This window comes from Fundulus heteroclitus, chromosome 13 (assembly GCF_011125445.2).
Source record: "Fundulus heteroclitus isolate FHET01 chromosome 13, MU-UCD_Fhet_4.1, whole genome shotgun sequence".
Lineage (NCBI taxonomy): Eukaryota > Metazoa > Chordata > Actinopteri > Cyprinodontiformes > Fundulidae > Fundulus > Fundulus heteroclitus.
This window is the reverse complement of record NC_046373.1, coordinates 32717214-32735490: the sequence shown is the minus strand read 5'-3', so window position 1 is coordinate 32735490 and position 18277 is coordinate 32717214. Positions and strand designations below refer to the sequence as shown.

General features: G+C 40.5%; 1 protein-coding gene across 1 annotated transcript in view; it reads left to right on the top strand.

The window, feature by feature from the left end:
- The window catches only part of col28a1a (collagen, type XXVIII, alpha 1a), a 72369-nt gene extending 54250 nt beyond the window's left edge, over positions 1 to 18119 (top strand). Inside the window, 10 exon segments of the mRNA XM_036145891.1 lie at positions 4526 to 4594; positions 4689 to 4757; positions 4884 to 4952; positions 5060 to 5128; positions 16966 to 17034; positions 17147 to 17239; positions 17423 to 17458; positions 17535 to 17571; positions 17823 to 17944; positions 17946 to 18119. Of these exon segments, the coding sequence (XP_036001784.1) occupies positions 4526 to 4594; positions 4689 to 4757; positions 4884 to 4952; positions 5060 to 5128; positions 16966 to 17034; positions 17147 to 17239; positions 17423 to 17458; positions 17535 to 17571; positions 17823 to 17944; positions 17946 to 18119 (807 nt within the window).
- The last annotated feature ends 158 nt before the right edge of the window (positions 18120 to 18277 follow it).

Below are 18277 nucleotides of genomic sequence, written 5' to 3'. Positions count from 1 at the left end.
GCGGGAGCTTAACGTGAAACAGCTTAATTTTAATTGTTATTTTTTTATATATTTTTAATTATTTTGTTATTTTATTATTGGGTAAAAACATAAACAAAAAAAAATACAACTGATCCAAATGACCAGTCAGTCACGTTATCTTTGTCAGCATTTTATCATCCTAAGAAATTTACCATCATGTTTTTAGTACAGGGGCCATAACAGGGGCCAGGAACAGTTCTACATGGGCATAGGCCCCTGTTGGCCCCTGCCCAGAACCACCCCTGTGTATGGTTCAAAATTTTCCCCCCCAGCTGCAACACTTAAAGCACTCAGGGTCCACGCTGCGTCTTTACGCTGATCTCGCTGCTGGATTTTACCCTCGTGCGCTGCGCCCCAGATGTTACAGGTTACATGTAACGTAATTTTGCGCACCTGAATTCAAGCGCAACGCACCACGCCCACCGAAGCACCGCTGGTTCTGTGTCGTTAAAAACAAAAGAGCATGAAAAACAGTTACCGACTCTCCTACTGACTTTAATTGGGACATTTTGGTACGAGTGGAAGGACATTAAACGTAGCGATTAACGTTTAGAAGGCTGGCCGCTGATAAAAGCACCTTGCTCCGAGAGGGGGCGGGGGAGGCGCAGTAAGAGCGGTGAAGCACAGAGCCGCAGCGCAGGTAGTTAAAAAAAATCAGAATAAATAAGAACGAAACTTCTAAACAGACTAATTGGCGTTTTAGACTGTATCTGGTTAGCAGATCTGTTTTCTGATCCAGCGTACAGCCATGACTGGTTCTGAATGTGAAAGAAGCTGAACCAGCACCGCAGAAGGCGGGTCTAGACTGAGCTCTGGATGGACAGAGCTGTGAACGGATCGTATGGGTTTCGTTATTTTTATGTTATTTTTATTTTATTTGGTACAAACATTTACTCGCCATGTGGCAGCTAGCCCTCTGAAATTCACTCGCCAAACGGGAAATTTACTCGCATTTGGCGACTGGCGAGTGTTAATTTCGGACCCTGTATATATATATATATATAATAGAGAGAGAGAGATATCATTTTACGACACCCTACAGCACCTTAGATTAGATAAAGATCAGGGGTCTTATTTATAAAGCTTGCGTATGCACAAAATGGGGCCTGATACATGCATACGTCACTTTCCATGCAAAAGTTGGGATCTATGAAAAAAAAAAAAAAAACTTGAACTCACGGTAACTCAGATCCATGCGTTCGCTCATTTTGGAGATGGGGAAAATTGGCAACGCATATAATAAAGTGGTGAATTACAGCCAAACTCAATCATGATTCCTCTGACATCCAGTTTCACTTCATATCAGACTTTAATCATAGATCGATTTCCTCTTAAGCATTCCAAAATTGCAGTGTTATTCATGATTGCGCTTGTGACGCATAACTATACATAATAACCTTCCAATGCAATTAAAAAAATCCCATAAGCCATCTTAAAAAAAGTCCACACAACATTTTCTCTGGGGTTTCAACCATCACATTCCTCTCCCTAATGGACTGTGCAGCGCCTGGGGAGCAATCGGGGATTAAGGGAAGGTGTTAAATGGGACCCAGAGTGCAGGCTGTGGGGATCGAACCGGGTACGTGCAACCTTCTCAGAGCACAAGCGTACTGCTCTAACCACTAGGCCACCACTCCTGAGTCTAAAATAACTTTTAGACTCCAAACATTGTATTTTGTTATAACCTACAGGCAGGACCGTTGCAGGTAGGGTGATGTGATGCCCGGCCTGCTTTATGATTTGGATGTGTAATCACATGTTTCATCACCTTTATCTATAGTTAATGAAAAGATAGAACATGGATGGATGGGATATTAAAGGCATACTATGCAACATTTTTTAGTTAATTCATGTGTTTTGGATGATTAAATGAGTCATTTCAGGTCGAACAAAGGTTTTCTCGGCTGCCCTGGTGGTCTGTGGGGGAAATACCGCACTTGCAATTGCAGGAGCCCTCGGCCCGCACCCACAGGCTCAGAAGTCTCGTGCAAGACCGCGAGAGTCGGTCTTGCTTTACGGCGAGAACTCCATGTGTTTTTGCCCTGCCATTCACTACATGCACGCGCGAAAGCAACAACAAAGAACCGCGTGTTAACGTCAAATAAACATGCAAGCATATCGAGTTTGTTATTATTATTATCATTTTTATTTATTTATTGTTTTATTTATTTTTATTTTTTTTATTTAATTTTATTTCATTTTTAATGTTGGCCAGGTGGTAGCGTGAGTTTGGCGAGGCGGCCGCCTCGCCGAGATTGCGCTGCGGGAAACCCTGATGTTCATACTTTCACTGTGTTAGTCATTGTTTGTACTGCCGTTTTTTCGACTTTTCATTGCGTTCGCCTGTCTGCTAAGCTCAAAACAACCGCGCCTGGCTTGTCGGAGAAACCAGAACAGTTGAGCATCTTTACGACAGTGCACTTTTACTTTCGCCCCGGTTGCATAGTATACCTTTAAAGGTATACTATGCAACCGGGGTTGAAAATGGTATGGAACACATTAACTGAAAAATGTTGCATAGTATGCCTTTAAGCTTTTAAAAGTTTACTAAAATTGTTCTAAGTTTATCAGAAAAAACAACATTGTTAGCTTTTAAAGATCAACACTTTTTAAAGCTGATTAGGAGGCTTTGGGTGTCTGAACCATTTGTGTCTAGCAGGTATTTTTGGCTTTGAATAGAAATGAGTCCATAGATCAGCAGGAGGCTTTTTCAGCCGTATTTCTTGTGCGACTCACTTCCAGAGTGTAGCTTTACATCGCGCTCTTCTCTGTGTGAAACTGCAAAATAACTTTGGCAAACTTCAGAAAAAACTGTGAGAACATTAATTTCTCTGGCCTCTCCCATTTAGAAACCACTCTTTGTAGCAGCATTTTCTTTACTTTGACGTGGTTTTCTTAGTATTCTGTACCCATCAAAATCATTTTTTGTTTTATTTTTATGAGCATCCTGGCTCGCAGTTGCTCATGAGGTGATGAAAGCTGACGCAACTCTCAATGACGGGGACTGCATGTCTGCCTTCTTTATTTCAGAAAAGTGCATGTCCAATAAGTTTTTAATTTTTCTGACTCTGAGCCGATCAAATTTTAGTGGGACACCGGGACTAGAATGAAAAGACGCACAGTCCCGCACAAATCGGGACATCACGGTCATGCTAGCCTCAACCTCTATTTGTCAAGTGCAGCTACTTTCCTCACCTCAGACTTCATCATGATCCTCAGTGCCCATGTTCCAGTCCTGTTGATGAAGTCTGCTTGGCTCTGCTGCACCGTATCGGTGAAGGTGATCATAGTTGGTTCCACACATTAGCATATTCAGATGTGCTATAGGCATCAGCTCAGCCACTGCATCTCTGGAAGTATTGATAAATTTATCCAGTTATCCCTATAGTGACCTATTGAATTCCTCCTTTTTCTCAAAACTAAATTTGTGCTTGTAAAATCGGTTAAGTTCTTTTGTAGCTGACATGACTCCTTCCTCTGGATTTTTTATTTTTTTTTAATTTTTTATGTGCCCTTGACAGAAACATACGCAATCATGTATAACAAATGCATTTATTAAAATAAAAAAATTGTAGGCGCGAGACCCCTTAGTATTGCGAGGCCCTGTGAAGTTACACTGTTCGCACAATCTAAGCAGCGGCCCTGCCTAAGTGGGACAGAGGTTATGCCTCCCTGCAGGTGCTGAAAGGCCGCTCACCAAACCCCAGAGCGTGTTGCGCCTACCATTCACACCCATGTAGTGCTTCCTAAAATACTTTTGTGTGTGTTTTTTTTTTTTTTTTTTTTTTTTTTTTTTTTTTTTTTTTTTATGTTTTTGGGGAGATGTCTTTATTATTGTGGGAGAAACCTCTCATTCCTCCTGGTCTTGCTTCCTTCTCTGAATGTCGATCTGAATGCACAGCCTTAGCGGAATATGGCTGTCTTCTAATATTTAAAACAGCAATCAGGTTTAATTTTTTAACGAGTTTTTTTAATGTGGTCAAAATCTGAGCTTTTACCGCTCATTTACACATTCTCTGTGAAATTGTCCCAAAGTTCATTAGCTTTTTTGCTGTGGTTGCCACATCACCATGATGAAAACAAAAATCAGCTGATCCCTTTTTAATACACATTAACATTTATGAGGTGCTTTGCATTGACCATTGAATCTGGGCGTGTAGAGGGCAGAACATGAGGCGGAATCAGGTACGCAAACATTCAAGTACAGCTGTGATCTATAACAGGAAATTGCATGCAGGGGTGTGTGCATGGTTTTATAAATCTGAATATTTTTTGACATATGCCAATTTCTTTTTCTTGGCATATATAAATGAGACCCCTGAGCTTTGACTTGGCCAAGGACTCTCAATTTCTTAATTCTCAAACAGTATGTGATGGATTTAATGGTCAGTTTTGAGTCATTGTTATGTTACGGGGTCCAGTTTTTGTTTGAGCCTTCATTTATTTACGCTGGATACTTTCACGCAATGTGACCACTTATTCTGACTACTTATTCTTTCTTTAGGGAAGCAAGGGAAGTGTTGGACCTGTTGGGTCACAGGGGGCAAAGGGAGACTCTTTGACTGGACCACAGGTAAGAAAACAGTGGAGTATACTACAGTCACAAGTTTGTTCAGTACCTACAGTAGCAGAGGTTAATATATCAACGTATTTGACTTTATCATAAGGGTCTGCAAGGTTTGCCAGGACTACAAGGAGAAAAGGGACCTGAAGGGAAAGGACTACCAGGAGCAAAGGTAGCATTGTTTATGAATTTATAAACTATGATAAAGTTAGGAAATCATTTTACAACTATTAAACTGAGCTTTATATGAGGTAAAAGTGGTCAAATGTAATAGTTGCTTTGTTGACTTTCTTGCTAGGGTGATAGAGGCTCACCAGGTTTACCAGGACCATCGGGCCCTCCTGGAACTGGACTTAATGGACCAAAGGTCAGACTGGAAATGGAATTTTTTTTTACATTTTTGAAGGGTTTTATGTACACTTAAAAATTCTAAAACTCTTCTCAATAGTTTCCATAATTTCTTTAAATTTTCAGGGTTCTACAGGACAGCCTGGACGACCTGGCATGCCTGGACTTCCAGGAGAAGGACTACCAGGACCAAAGGTAGGAAAGACAAGAATACAGTTATAGGACCTGAATGGACCTCTGTGTAATTTTGTTATCTACCCTTATCCTATTATACATCTTCTACTGTGCTGGGAAATGTCTCAGTGCACAAACGTTTTCGGGTCTTCACCAACCAGAAGCCTTGGATGAATAGAGAAGTCCAACTTTGGATAAAGGGACTGTAATGATTGTACAGAGAACCCGGAAATTCGACCAACATGGAGTTACATTAAAAAGGTCTTTATTATTAAGAAACTAAGGGGTGGTAGTGACAGGGAAGAGTCCAATGTGAGAATAGAACAGGTAGAACTGATGACAGGCTGCTCACACCGGGGATGATTATATATACAATATTTACCTCTAGCTGCGAAACCCTCTGTTCTATCGATTGAAGTCTATGTAATACTGCTAATGTCCCTGGCGTCAATCTTGCTTTTGTTAATCTTGGAAGTAAAAATAGGGCAAAAAGTAAAGTATAAGTAAAAAATTCCACAGTCTTTACATCTGAAGTAATCCAGTTATGAGGGTAGACGATGTAAGAGTATAAAAACTCAACATTAAATAACTTTAACTGGTAAAACTATCAAATGAGGACAAGAGAGACGGATAAGCTGTTCCTCCTTCCAAGGCTACTATAAGATCATCTTAAGAGCTGCTTAGCTAAAGCCATGTTGTGCCATTACGCATGTTTTAAGTAATTTAATGTTAAGATAAGATAAGATAGTCTTTATTGATCTCACAATGGAGAAATTCACTCGTCACATCGGCTCATACAAGAAGGTGCAGAGTAGGGAAGGTGCTTGTTAAATAACCCTTGGTCTGTTGGGTATTGTCCAGTGGATATTAGCACAAATCAGCTGATATTAGGACAGTAAACATAAGGATGATTTGGGCACTGGCATTCTTCTAACAGCAAACTCTTCACACATTTGGAATAAATGAGTTCACTTCACTTGAAGTATAATAATATATTAACAGGAATAAATGAACATCCAGGGAACACCACTATAGAATGCTGTTTACCTGAATTAACAAATCCTCTCTGCTAGGCTAATGAAACTAGCCTAGCAAACAAAAGAAACCAATGACAAATAAAATGGTTGACCGTTCATCCTAAAGAACATGGAATGAGGTTAAATTAGCTTAACTGATTTAGAACAACATTTGATGTGTTTCAACCCATTCACAATGCAAATCCTGAGTTAAACAAAACATCATTTGAGAAAACAAAAAAAATATTAAAGAATTAAATTCAAAGTGGAAATCAATGCACTTAGGACACTTGATTTTATTAATGCAATTATTTCTCTGGGAAATGATTAAGGCTCGAATTGGTAATTTAGGGTTAAACAACCAAGTTGACTTGTTAACATCGACTGGAAATGACGTGTCGGGGCACTTCCTGTGGGTAATGTTTACATTAGCTTGAGTTTAATCCTAACGTTACACAAGCACCATTAAATTGACAATAATGTTCCGTATTAGTGTGGTAATAACATTCTAGCACTAGCGAACCATGACGGAGTGAAACGAAAACCAGCATTATGTTTAAAATGTGCCATAGTTGCATTGACTTGGTGGTAGCCGTGATGTTATCCAGTAAGCTAATAGCACTATACTAGCAGACATATGGCGTTAATTTAAAAAAAACCTTAAAAACACACTCATACTACATTGGCAAAGCTTGGTTTCCAGGAAATTAGCGGAAGCTATCGTATTAGCTTCAGGTGTTTCTAAAATACACTGAAAACACATTAAGTAAACCATTTTAAACTTTCCCTGTTTATTTCTCTGCCAAACCTCTCCTGTTGTCTCTGGTCGTGGCAACAATGCATCCTTGCAGTGAATTACTCCAAGGTAAAGCTTATTGTCCGGTTGTGGAAACAAGGCGGCTGGGGTGACAGCAGCTCGGGCCGGGTTGTCTGTGAATCCCGGCCTGGGATAAAAAGGGTCCTTCCTGGATCTCCGGTAGTCTGCGTTCGGCCTGTAAAGGGGGGTCGGAGCTTGGGGTCTCTGCACTCCTCCAGGAAAGTGGCTCGGCTCCCAGGTCAGCTTTCTCCTGAACAGCTTAGACAGACCATCACTGATTTATGTTAGTTTCATAGAAAACAGACTTTACTCAGATTGGTCTACCCTCCAGATGCTTGTTAGTCTCTGAGCCCTAGAGATAGGCGATACTGGGAATTTTTAATTGATCCGATACCAAGTAAATACAGGGTATCAGTATCGCCGATACGATACATTTTAATATTTAAGCTTGGTGTTTCATGAAACTGTTGACCTTTTGGTGTTTTATTTTTTTATTTTACTTTATTATTACAATTGAATAATAATAATAATAATAATAATAATAATAATAATAATGTTCTGTTCATAGTGTTTTTTTCTAACCCACCTCTTATGATATTTTATCTTTTAATCTTTATGTAATTTTGTTTGTGTTCCAAGAAAAGGTAACATGCAAATTCAACCGAAACAGGTCCACCCCTTAGTAATGGTCGGTCATTAAAGCCATTAAGCCAGCAGGTTGAACCGAAACTGGTTCAATAACAACCCTAACGACTCCTCGTTACAGAGGAGTGGACCTGTTTCAGTTGAATTTGCATGTTATCTAGGTCATTACAAGGCCTTTGTTAGGCAGTAGTATAAAGCTTGTTACTCCACATTACTCCAGACTTTTTGAATTGAGAAAGCTTCCTGGAGAGGAAGCGAAACGTCTTCAATGATGAAAAACAAGTCCAGTTGCTTTGTTTTTTACCTTTTCTTGGAATCCCCATGACCTGGATGTCTGAGAATCTTCACCAGGATTTTGTTTGTGTTGTGTGCACATGCCTGTTGCTTTAATTCTATACATTTCCTTGTCGTGGGATAAATAAAGGATTAGATAATGTCATCTTAAATAACATTAACATGAACTGCTGCTGAAGATGGCCACTCTTATCTACCTGGATATTCTCTGGAGGACTGAAACGCCTCTGTCAATGATGTCTGTCTGTGGGTCGAGGGTTTGTCGGGGCAATGAGCAAAGTTTTATCTCATCTCTCTGTTTCTGTAGCTCAACATTTTCTTGCTCATGGATTTTCATGTGCTAATGTAAATTTGTTTTGCCACTGTATTTAACCGGCTTTTTACAAACCATACAGCTTGCTGTTTTTTCATTTACTGTCACGTTCTGTTCTGGTTTATGTTTATTATTTGGTTAAAGTAGCTCTTTTTGCCCTTAGATTTATTTCCGTTTTTGGATTCTAGTTTAGCCCCTTTATTGTGTTAGTTATCTGGTCCCTGTTTTAGCTCTGCTTTTAGTTCTGTGCTTGGTTTGCTTGGTTTTGTCTTAGGGTTATTTTCTAGTGTCCTGTCTGCTCCCTTAATCACTCCCACCTGTCCTTGATTAGTTTCCCTCCGCTCACCTGTTCTAGCCACCTATTTAAACCTGCCTTAGTTCTCTGCTCCCCGTCGGTTCGTCACACTTGTCACCCATGTGTCTGCTGCCTCAGTTTGGTAAGAGCTCCCAGCACATTGATCCTGTCTGTAACCTGATCTGTTTTGTTCTGCCCAGTTCTGTTGCCGGTTCCCTGTCAAGTTGTCTGGATGTCTGCCTTACCCTTTTTGGACCCTGTTCTGTTTGACTGTTTTGATTCCCTCTCCTCACCTTCCCTCCATTAAAACACCGTCAAAAGCATTTCTACAGTGTTTGGCTGAATTCTGGGTTCTTCACCACATCATTCATTACATTTACGTTATCAAAATATAGCCAAATGGCACTTCTTTCCATCTCCTCCATGTTTTTCTGCTCCAGTGGTCTCTCTCTCTCTCTCTCTCTCTCTCTCTCTCTCTCTCTCTCTCTCTCTCTCTCTCTCTCTCTCTCTCTCTCTCTCTCTCTCTCTCTCTCTCTCTCTCTCTCTCTCTTGAGTCTAAGGAGCAGTAGCATGGTTGTTTGTGTGTGGAGTAGAGGCTGACACGGGAGTAGATTTTAACTCCTGTCCCATCCCACTCCCACAGAAAAAAATTGTGTCCCGTTCCTATCCCGGGCCAGAGTAGAAAAAAAAGTCCTGTCCCGTCCCACTCCTGGTAAAATTACTCCCACTCCCATCCCGCTCCCAGTCAGAATGACTCCCGCTCCTGCGCCACTCCCATTCTTGTTGTCTTCATTAAGTTTTCTGGCAATACATTAAACCTGAATGTCTATGAAGGGTCGGTTAAGATCCTGTTTTAGCTGTAGTAAAGGCTAGTTAAAGTAAAAGGAATAATAATAATAAATAAATAATAAAAGTAACAAACAAGGAAACAGACCATGTCTACCTTAGGTGAATAAACAAAATGTACAATGTTGCCTTTTACTAATTCATTAAGTAATTGTTTCACATGAACAATGAAGTTACTTTTACGTTTCAAATTGCTGAAACTAAAGAATAATGCACCGAGCAAGAGATCTATACTCAATTAAGAAAAAAATGCATAAAGGCATTACTGTCACAATTTAGATAATGTTCAATAGTTCAAAAATTCAGTTTGTAAAAGAAAAAGTTGAATATCATTCAAGAATATTAGTATTTTTCCATTTGCAATAAAATATCCACAAACTAATTAGGGTTTACTATGAGAACCGATACATTCATCAAACATTAAACACATTCTTAGACAGACCTCTCAATTTTTGGAGAGTGGAGAGAGAGCTGAGTGGGCAGGGCAGGCTGAGCCGGCATGCTGATTGGTTGGCACCGCTGAGCCGTGTACGGTGACGAGAGGGGAGTGGAGGAGCAGCAAAGTGCTGTGACACACACAGGGAGACTTTGGTGAATCTGCTGCAGTCAGTGGGTGTAGGAGAGAACAGTGTCACATTTCATGTTGTTTCCAACTGAGTCTGATTTTATTCCTCATAGCCATTGCACAACGTTGGATATCAGTCACATGTCGCACATCATTGCACAGTTCTCTAACTTGAAGATTAAGATGTTTGCTAATGACTATTTCCACATTCTTAATTCCTCAGTGAATGTTTGTCTAATACATTCATGCAATTGCACAGTATTTTACATCATCCTGTAAACTGACTACTACCTGTTGTTTTGACTTGAACAGTGACGTGCAGTCAGTGGAGGCAAGTGAGGGCAGGCCTCACTTGTCATCATAGAAAGAAAGAAAATATATAATGATGATAACATAATATAAATTGTGATTCACTCAGTCTTTTCATTTTTCATCTAATTTCCTCATCTTTGATCATATTCTCTTTAAAATCGCAGACTTTTCGCTATTTTTCATGTAAATCCTTGGTGGTGCTAGATAGCGAAGCCGGTGAGGCCGCAGCGGGCTTGGCCTTCCCTGTAATTGCACAACCCCATGTTAACTGCGTTGGCTTCCATTCTGTGAATGCATCTTCCTGTCTCTAGATCATAAATTCAATTGTTCAAACAGTTATGAGCTGATTTTCCATAATTTAATGTAAGTGGATAGCTTATTGTGTTTTGGTCATCATACTGTGTTCAGGTAACATGTTTTTGTGCTGCTGCGCGATCATAAACGGCAGAGAACGGCAGAGAAGGCCTCTAGGCTGGGGGCGCTCAAGGGGCACCGCTCCTGATCCTAAAACTGTAAAGTCACATCAAGTTATGGATGTTTTATTAACGAGATATGCTAAACAAGTGAAGAACTAAAAGGACTCAAAACATACAGCTGGAACAGGACTGATCAAGCTTTCCTCCCTGGCAGTGAGCTCCTTTGAGACTGAGAGAGTTTTAAAACTGAAGAAGATAAAGAGAACTTTTACCAGAAAATGACCGATATTTTTGTGCAGAAAATGCGGCATGGACTTAATTTATAAGTAGAGGTAAAACAGCGATAACTATTCATGTTTTGTTATTGTAATGAAATGTGCGTAATGTGTGTTATATTTTTAGAATGTGTTACACTTCAAAAAATAGGAGCGACTGTGGCTTGATGGGTTGAGTAGTCGTCTGGTAATCAGAAGGTTCAATTTCAATTCAATTCAATTTTATTTATATAGCGCCAAATCATGAAACATGTCATCTCAAGGCACATTACAAAATCAAGTTCAATCATATTATACAGATTGGGTCAGATTATACAGATTGGTCAAAAATGTCCTATATAAGGAAACCAGTTGATTGCATCAAAGTCCCGACAAGCAGCATTCACTCCTGGGGAACCGTAGAGCCACAGGGAGAGTCGTCTGCATTGTACATGGCTTTGCTGCAATCCCTCATACTGAGCAAGCATGAAGCGACAGTGGGAAGAAAAACTCCCCATTAACGGGAAGGAAAACCTCCGGCAGAACCGGGCTCAGTATGAACGGTCATCTGCCTCGACCGACTGGGGTTACGGAAGACAGAGCAGAGACACAACAAGAGAGACAAAAAAGCACAGAAGCACACATTGATCTAGTAATCTGTTCTACATTAGATGGTAGTAGCGGGTGAGCCGTCTTCTCTGGATGACTGTCACAGTTAACAGAACGCCAGACCAGGTGTACCTACTATGAAGAAAAAGAGAGAGAGCAAAAAGTTAAAAGCTGAAATGACGACAGTCATTTCAATGTAATACAATGCAAAACTGGAGAACAGTAGACTGAAGAACAGTAGAAATCAGTAGAGTGAGAAAATTAGACCCTGATGTCCTCCAGCAGCCTAGGCCTATCACAGCACAACTATAGAGATAGCTCAGGGTATGAGCCACTCTAACTATAAGCTTTGTCAAAAAGGAAAGTTTTAACATTAGTCTTAAAATAGATAGGGTGTCTGCCTCATGGACCAAAACTGGGAGTTGGTTCCACAGGAGAGGAGCCTGATGGCTAAAGGATCTGCCTCCCATTCTACTTTTAGAGACTCTAGGAACCACCAGCAGACCTGCAGTCTGAGAGTGAAGTGCTCTGTTAGGAACATACGGGGTAATCAGAGCTCTGATATATGATGGCGCTTGATTATTGGGCTTTATATGTTAGAAGGAGAATTTTAAATTCTATTCTTGATTTAACAGGAAGCCAATGAAGGGAAGATAAAATTGGAGAAATATGATCCCTCTTGTTGATTTTCATCAGAACTCTTGCCGCAGCATTTTGAATCAGCTGAAGACTTCGAACTGCATTTTGTGGACTTCCTGATAGTAAAGAATTACAATAGTCCAGCCTTGAAGTAACAAATGCATGGACTAGTTTTTCAGCATCACTCCCGGACAGAATGTTTCTAATTTTGGCGATATTCCGGAGGTGAAAAAAGGAAACTCTGGAAACCTGTTTAATATGGGATTTAAATGACATGTCTTGGTCAAAAACAACACCAAGATTTTTAACTTTATTACCAGAGGCCAAGTTAATGCCATCCAGATTAAGTGATTGATTAAGAACTTTATTTTTTGAAGACTCTGGCCCAAAGATTACAACTTCTGTCTTGTCAGAATTTAAATGCAGGAAATTTAAAGTCATCCAGCTTTTGATGTCATCAAGACATGACTGCAGTCGAAGTAACTGAGTGGATTCATTAGGATTTATGGATAAATATAGCTGAGTGTCATCAGCATAACAGTGGAAATTAATCCCATGCTGTCTGATAATTTTGCCAATCGGAAGCATATATATAGTAAATAGAATTGGTCCAAGGACTGAACCCTGTGGTACTCCACAAGTGACCCTAGAGTTTGAGGAAGATTTATTATTAACATGAACAAACTGGAATCTGTGCGACAGATAAGATTTAAACCAGCCTAATGCTTTTCCCTTAATCCCTACAGTATGCTCAAGTCTTTGTAGGAGAATATTGTGATCAACTGTATCAAATGCAGCACTGAGATCTAACAGGACAAGTATAGACACAAGTCCATTATCTGAGGCCATGAGAATATCATTGGTGACCTTCACCAGAGCTGTTTCAGTGCTATGATGAGCTCTGAAGCCTGACTGAAACTCCTCAAGTAGGTCATTACTTTGTAAATGTTCACATAGTTGATTAGCAACTACTTTCTCAAGAATTTTAGATAAGAAAAGAAGATTAGATATAGGTCTGTAATTTACTAACTCATCTTGATCAAGAGATGGTTTCTTAAGTAAAGGTTGAATAACAGCTACTTTAAAAGCCTGTGGTACATATCCATTTACCAAGGATAGATTAATCATGTCTAAAATAGGACCACTGATCAGAGGGAATACCTCCTTAAACAACTTGGTTGGGATTGGGTCTAACATACAGGTAGAAGGTTTAGATGAAGCTAAAATTTTAGATAGCTCAGAAAGCTCTACTGCTTTTAAACAGTTCAGACACTGCGCAGGTTCTAAGGATTCCTCCAATGCTGCCTCACTTACTGACGAGGTAATCATGTTTGGGAGGATGCCAATTATTTTATTTTTAATGGAATCAATTTTATTTATGAAGAATCCCATAAAATCATTACTGCTAAGAGCTAAGGGAATGGATGGATCAACAGAGCTGTGGTTCTGGGTAAGTTTGGCAACTGTACTGAAGAGAAATCTAGGATTATTCTTATTCTCCTCAATTAATGATGAAAAAGTATGCTGCTCTAACTCTGCGAAGGGTCTTGTTATACAACAATAGACTGTTCTTCCAGATTAGGTAGGATTCCTCTTGGTGTGTAGAGCGCCATTTTCTCTCCAATTTCCTAACATTGTGCTTCAAGGAACGCAGCTCTGAATTAAACCAAGGGGCCAGCTTCCTGTGAATAATCACCTTCTTTTTCAAGGGAGCTACATTGTCTAATGCAGAACGCAATGACGAAGTCATACCGTTTACGAAGACATCTATTTGTGAATTGGAAGAAACAACATTGCTGCCATTTACAGGGCATTTCTGCAATACGGAGGATATTAAAAAGGGGACAGACTCTTTAAGTTTTGATACAGCATTATCCGATAAAGATCTACTATAATGGAACCCTCTTTTGGGGGTGGAGAACTCAGTTAGATTAAACTCAAATGTTATTAAAAAAATGATCAGATAGGACAGGGTTGTGAGGAATTACTGTTAATTCTTCACAATCAATGCCATATGTCAGCACAAGGTCTAAAGTATGGAGCCAAGAGTGCTTCGGTTTATGCACATTTTGAGCAAAACCAATTGAATCTAGGATAGTTTTAAAGGCTACACTAAGGTTATCACATTCTGTGTCAACATGGATGTTAAAATCACCCACTATAATAGCCTTATCAGTATTTAACACCAAATCAGATAAGTAATCTGACAACTCATCCAAAAACTGAGTGTAAGGGCCTGGTGGACGATACAAAACAACAAACAGAAGAGGTTTTATTGCTTTGCAGTTTGGATGAGGGAAACTGAGGGTTAAATGTTCAAAAGAACTGTAGTTATTAATTGGCCTGGGACTAATTAATAAATCAGACTGAAAGATGGTTGCCACTCCTCCTCCTCTTCCCACAGATCTGGGAATGTGGAAATTTGAATAATTGGAGGGAGTTGACTCATTTATACTAACGTAGTCCTCTTGTAGCCAGGTTTCTGTGAGACAAAACAAATCAATCTGTTTACCAGAAATCAATTTGTTAACTAACAAAGTCTTTGGAGGGAGAGACCTTATATTTAATAGACCACATTTAATTGTTTTATTTTTAGGTTCAAGGTGAACCGTATTGATTTTTATTAGGTTTTTATGATTTGTTCCTTTTAGATAAGTTTTTGATCTGTTAAGTTTTGGCCGTGGGAAAGACACCGTCTCAATAGGATAATGGATGGGTAACAGTACAGAAGCTGCAGAGAGGTGTGTTAAACTACGGCTCTGCTTCCTGGTCTGGACCCTGGGTTGTCAGCATTTAGGAGGACTAATAAATCCGGCCAGATTTCTAGAAAGAAGAGCTGCACCCTCCAAAGTGGGATGGATGCCGTCTCTCCGGATCAGACCAGGTTTTCCCCAGAAAGTTCTCCAGTTATCAATGTAGCCCACGTCGTTTTCAGGACACCACCTAGACAACCAGCGGTTGAATGATGACATGCGGCTAAACATGTCATCACTGGTCAAATCAGGCAGGGGACCAGAGAAAATTACGGAGTCCGACATTGCTTTAGCAAACTCACACACCGAAGCAACACCAACTTTAGTGACCTCCGATCGGCGTGATCGGATGTCATTACCGCCAGCGTGAATAACAATCTTTCTGTATTTACGCTTATCCTTAGCCAGCAGTTTTAGGTAAGATTCTATGTCGCCTGTTCTGGCCCCTGGCAGGCATTTAACTATGGTCCCTGGTGTCTCTAGTGCCACGTTTCTGACTATTGAGCTCCCAATAATCAGGGTCGGCTTCTCAGCGGGTGTGTCGCTGAGTGGGGAAAATTTGTTTGAAACGCAGACGGGTTGGTGGTGAACTGGGGGCTGAAATCTAGAGCTATGCTTCCTACGAACTGTCACCCAGCCGGCCTGCTTACCCGGCTGCTCGGGTGCTTCTGGAGGACCACTAAGTGAACTAACGCTAGGTCTAATGTGGCTCCGCGCTAGCAGAGGGGCGGCTATCAGCTGGTCTTTCCATAGCACGGAGCCGAGACTCTAATTCTGACACCCTCGCCTCCAAAGCTACAAAAACACTACATTTATTACAAGTACCATTATCACTAAAGGAGGCAGAGGAATAGCTAAACATCTGACACAGAGAGCAGGAGATAAGGGGAGACTTAGTCAGAGACGGAGAAGCTGAAGTAATAGTAGGAGAGGAAGCCATTGTGGAGCTAAAGCTAGGCTAGGCTAAAGCTAGGCTAGCGCCCTTCTACCACGCCAAGAGAGCAAACCGTGAAACACGAGGAGTTCCCAAGCGTGATGTGGCAGCAACAGAAAATGTTTTAAAAGTGCTTATGTGTTAGAAACAGATGTTACAGCAAAGAGATTAAAGATAAAAGCGAGAGAATCTGAAGCAACAAACCGTTGCTCACGCAGTGAAAACAGGAAGTGATACAATACGCCTTACTGCAAACAGGAAGTGACGTCAGCCAAACGGAGGTAGCAGCAGCAAGAAGGTTGTGTGTTCGATTCCAGCTTCCCCTTACAACATGTCGATGTGCCCCTGGGCAAGGCACTTAACCCCAAATTGCCTACTGAGCTGCGTCTCGGTGTATAGGGAGCGTTGGCCTAGTGGTTAGAGCAGCCCGCTTGCACTCAGAGAAGGATGCAAGTAGCCGGTTCGATCCCCAGCGCCTGCACTCTGGGTCCCTGAGCAAGACCCTTAACCCCAGAACGCTTCCCGGGCGCCGCACATGGCAGCCCACTGCTCCACAAGGGTGATGGGTTAAAAGCAGAGAACAAATTTCGTTGTAATGTATGTTTCAATGACAGTAAAGATGATATTACTATTCCTAAGAGCAGAAATCGAAATCCATCATAACTCATAAACTGTTACCAATCAAATGACAAATAATTTAGTATTATTATTTTTTCATCAAAGAAGCAATATTTTCCCATGTCTCTTGGTGAATTGATTTGGCTCAATCAGTCTCCTTCAGCACTTTGCAATGAGTCTACTCTGTAGAGCATATATATTAGTAAATCTGACTCTGATGACGTCAGTGCCTCACCAGCTATGAACCCTACCGCACGTCTCTGATTTTATATATATATATATATATATATATATATATATATATATATATATATATATATATATATATATATATATATAATATATATATATATATATATATATATCTCAATCACTTGTCAATTGCTCATTACTTTTTTCTGTCTTCTTCAATTTATTGTAATTAGGAAGAAGAATCTGTAATTTCATTGCATGTTACTTATAATGGCAATAAAAGCTAGTGCTACTGGAGTGCAAAGGAAAGTCTAACCAATCCATCAATTTATACATCCAGGGAGAGCCTGGATTTCCAGGGCCAATGGGGCCAAGAGGGCTTCCGGGGGAAGGTCTTTCAGGAGAGAAGGTACAGTAACTCCAAGATGGCAGGTGGGAATAATTTCGTACCTGTCTTCTACTACGTTCATTTAGCAGCGTTCCAAAATGCAATCATGAGGAAAGTTTTTACATCTATGCAGGGTAATCAAGGATCTCCTGGACACAGGGGGAAAAAGGGAGACACAGGGGATTTAGGACCACCTGGCTCCCCTGACCTATGGTATGGCTGACATGTTCAACGTGTTAAAAAAGGCTTTCCTTTGAGTGGACTGATACATTTCTGGGCTACAATATTGGGCCGTTTTTCCAAACGTATTCTTTCTTTGCTAAACCAAAGTTTATGACCTGAGACGCTATCCTTTTGAAACCCAGATATTCCTATCATTATATACAATATAACTATGTTAATCTTGCAGGGGAGGCCTGGAGGAAAAGGAGAGCCAGGACTTACGGTTAGTACCCGACTGGGACACACTGCAGAATGACCAAGTTCTGTTTTTCTTACTTTCTTCTGTTTCCCATGTATAGAGAGACGAGGTCATCCAGATCATAAAGGAAATATTTGGTAACGTTTTGAAAGGGGTATATGTTCCAAATATTTGTTGATAAGTCAGCAAGAAATGTTTAAGTGAATAAAACTGATCTTAACAATCAAGTAAACTGTATAGTCAGAATGCTATAAAACTGGTATGATGTGATGTTTTCATAAGCCAATAACCAACCGATATAGCAATAACCAACAAGATGCAAATATATCACATTATCTGAATGCATATAGCTTTTTTAACTAAATATTGGCTTTTTTCTGTGTCCTAGGATGTCGTGTCATGTGCAGAGGGAGTCGACTGGAACTTGGATTTGTGATTGACAGCTCTGAGAGTGTGGGGCCAGAGAACTTTGAGGTGGTGAAAGACTTTGTGAACACAGTTATTGACCAGTTTCACAGTCAGCCAGGAAGCCAGCCGTATTGCTGTGGTGCTCTATAGCCATTTGAACTCAGTGGTGGTCAGTCTGCAGCACCAGCCCAGCCAGGAGGAAATCAAGGCTGCTGTCAGAGCCATGCCCTACATGGGCAAGGGCACCTTCACCCGGCAGCGCTATCTATCAAGCTAAACAGGTGTTCCTAGCCTCTCGGCCCCATGTGAGAAAAGTGGGCTGTTGGTTTTAACAGAGTGGCCAGTCAGACCAGCATGATTTCATGCAGTTTAAAGAAACAGCCACAGATGCCCATGCAGAGGGATTGAGGTGTTTTTGTTATAGGTGTGTTGAAC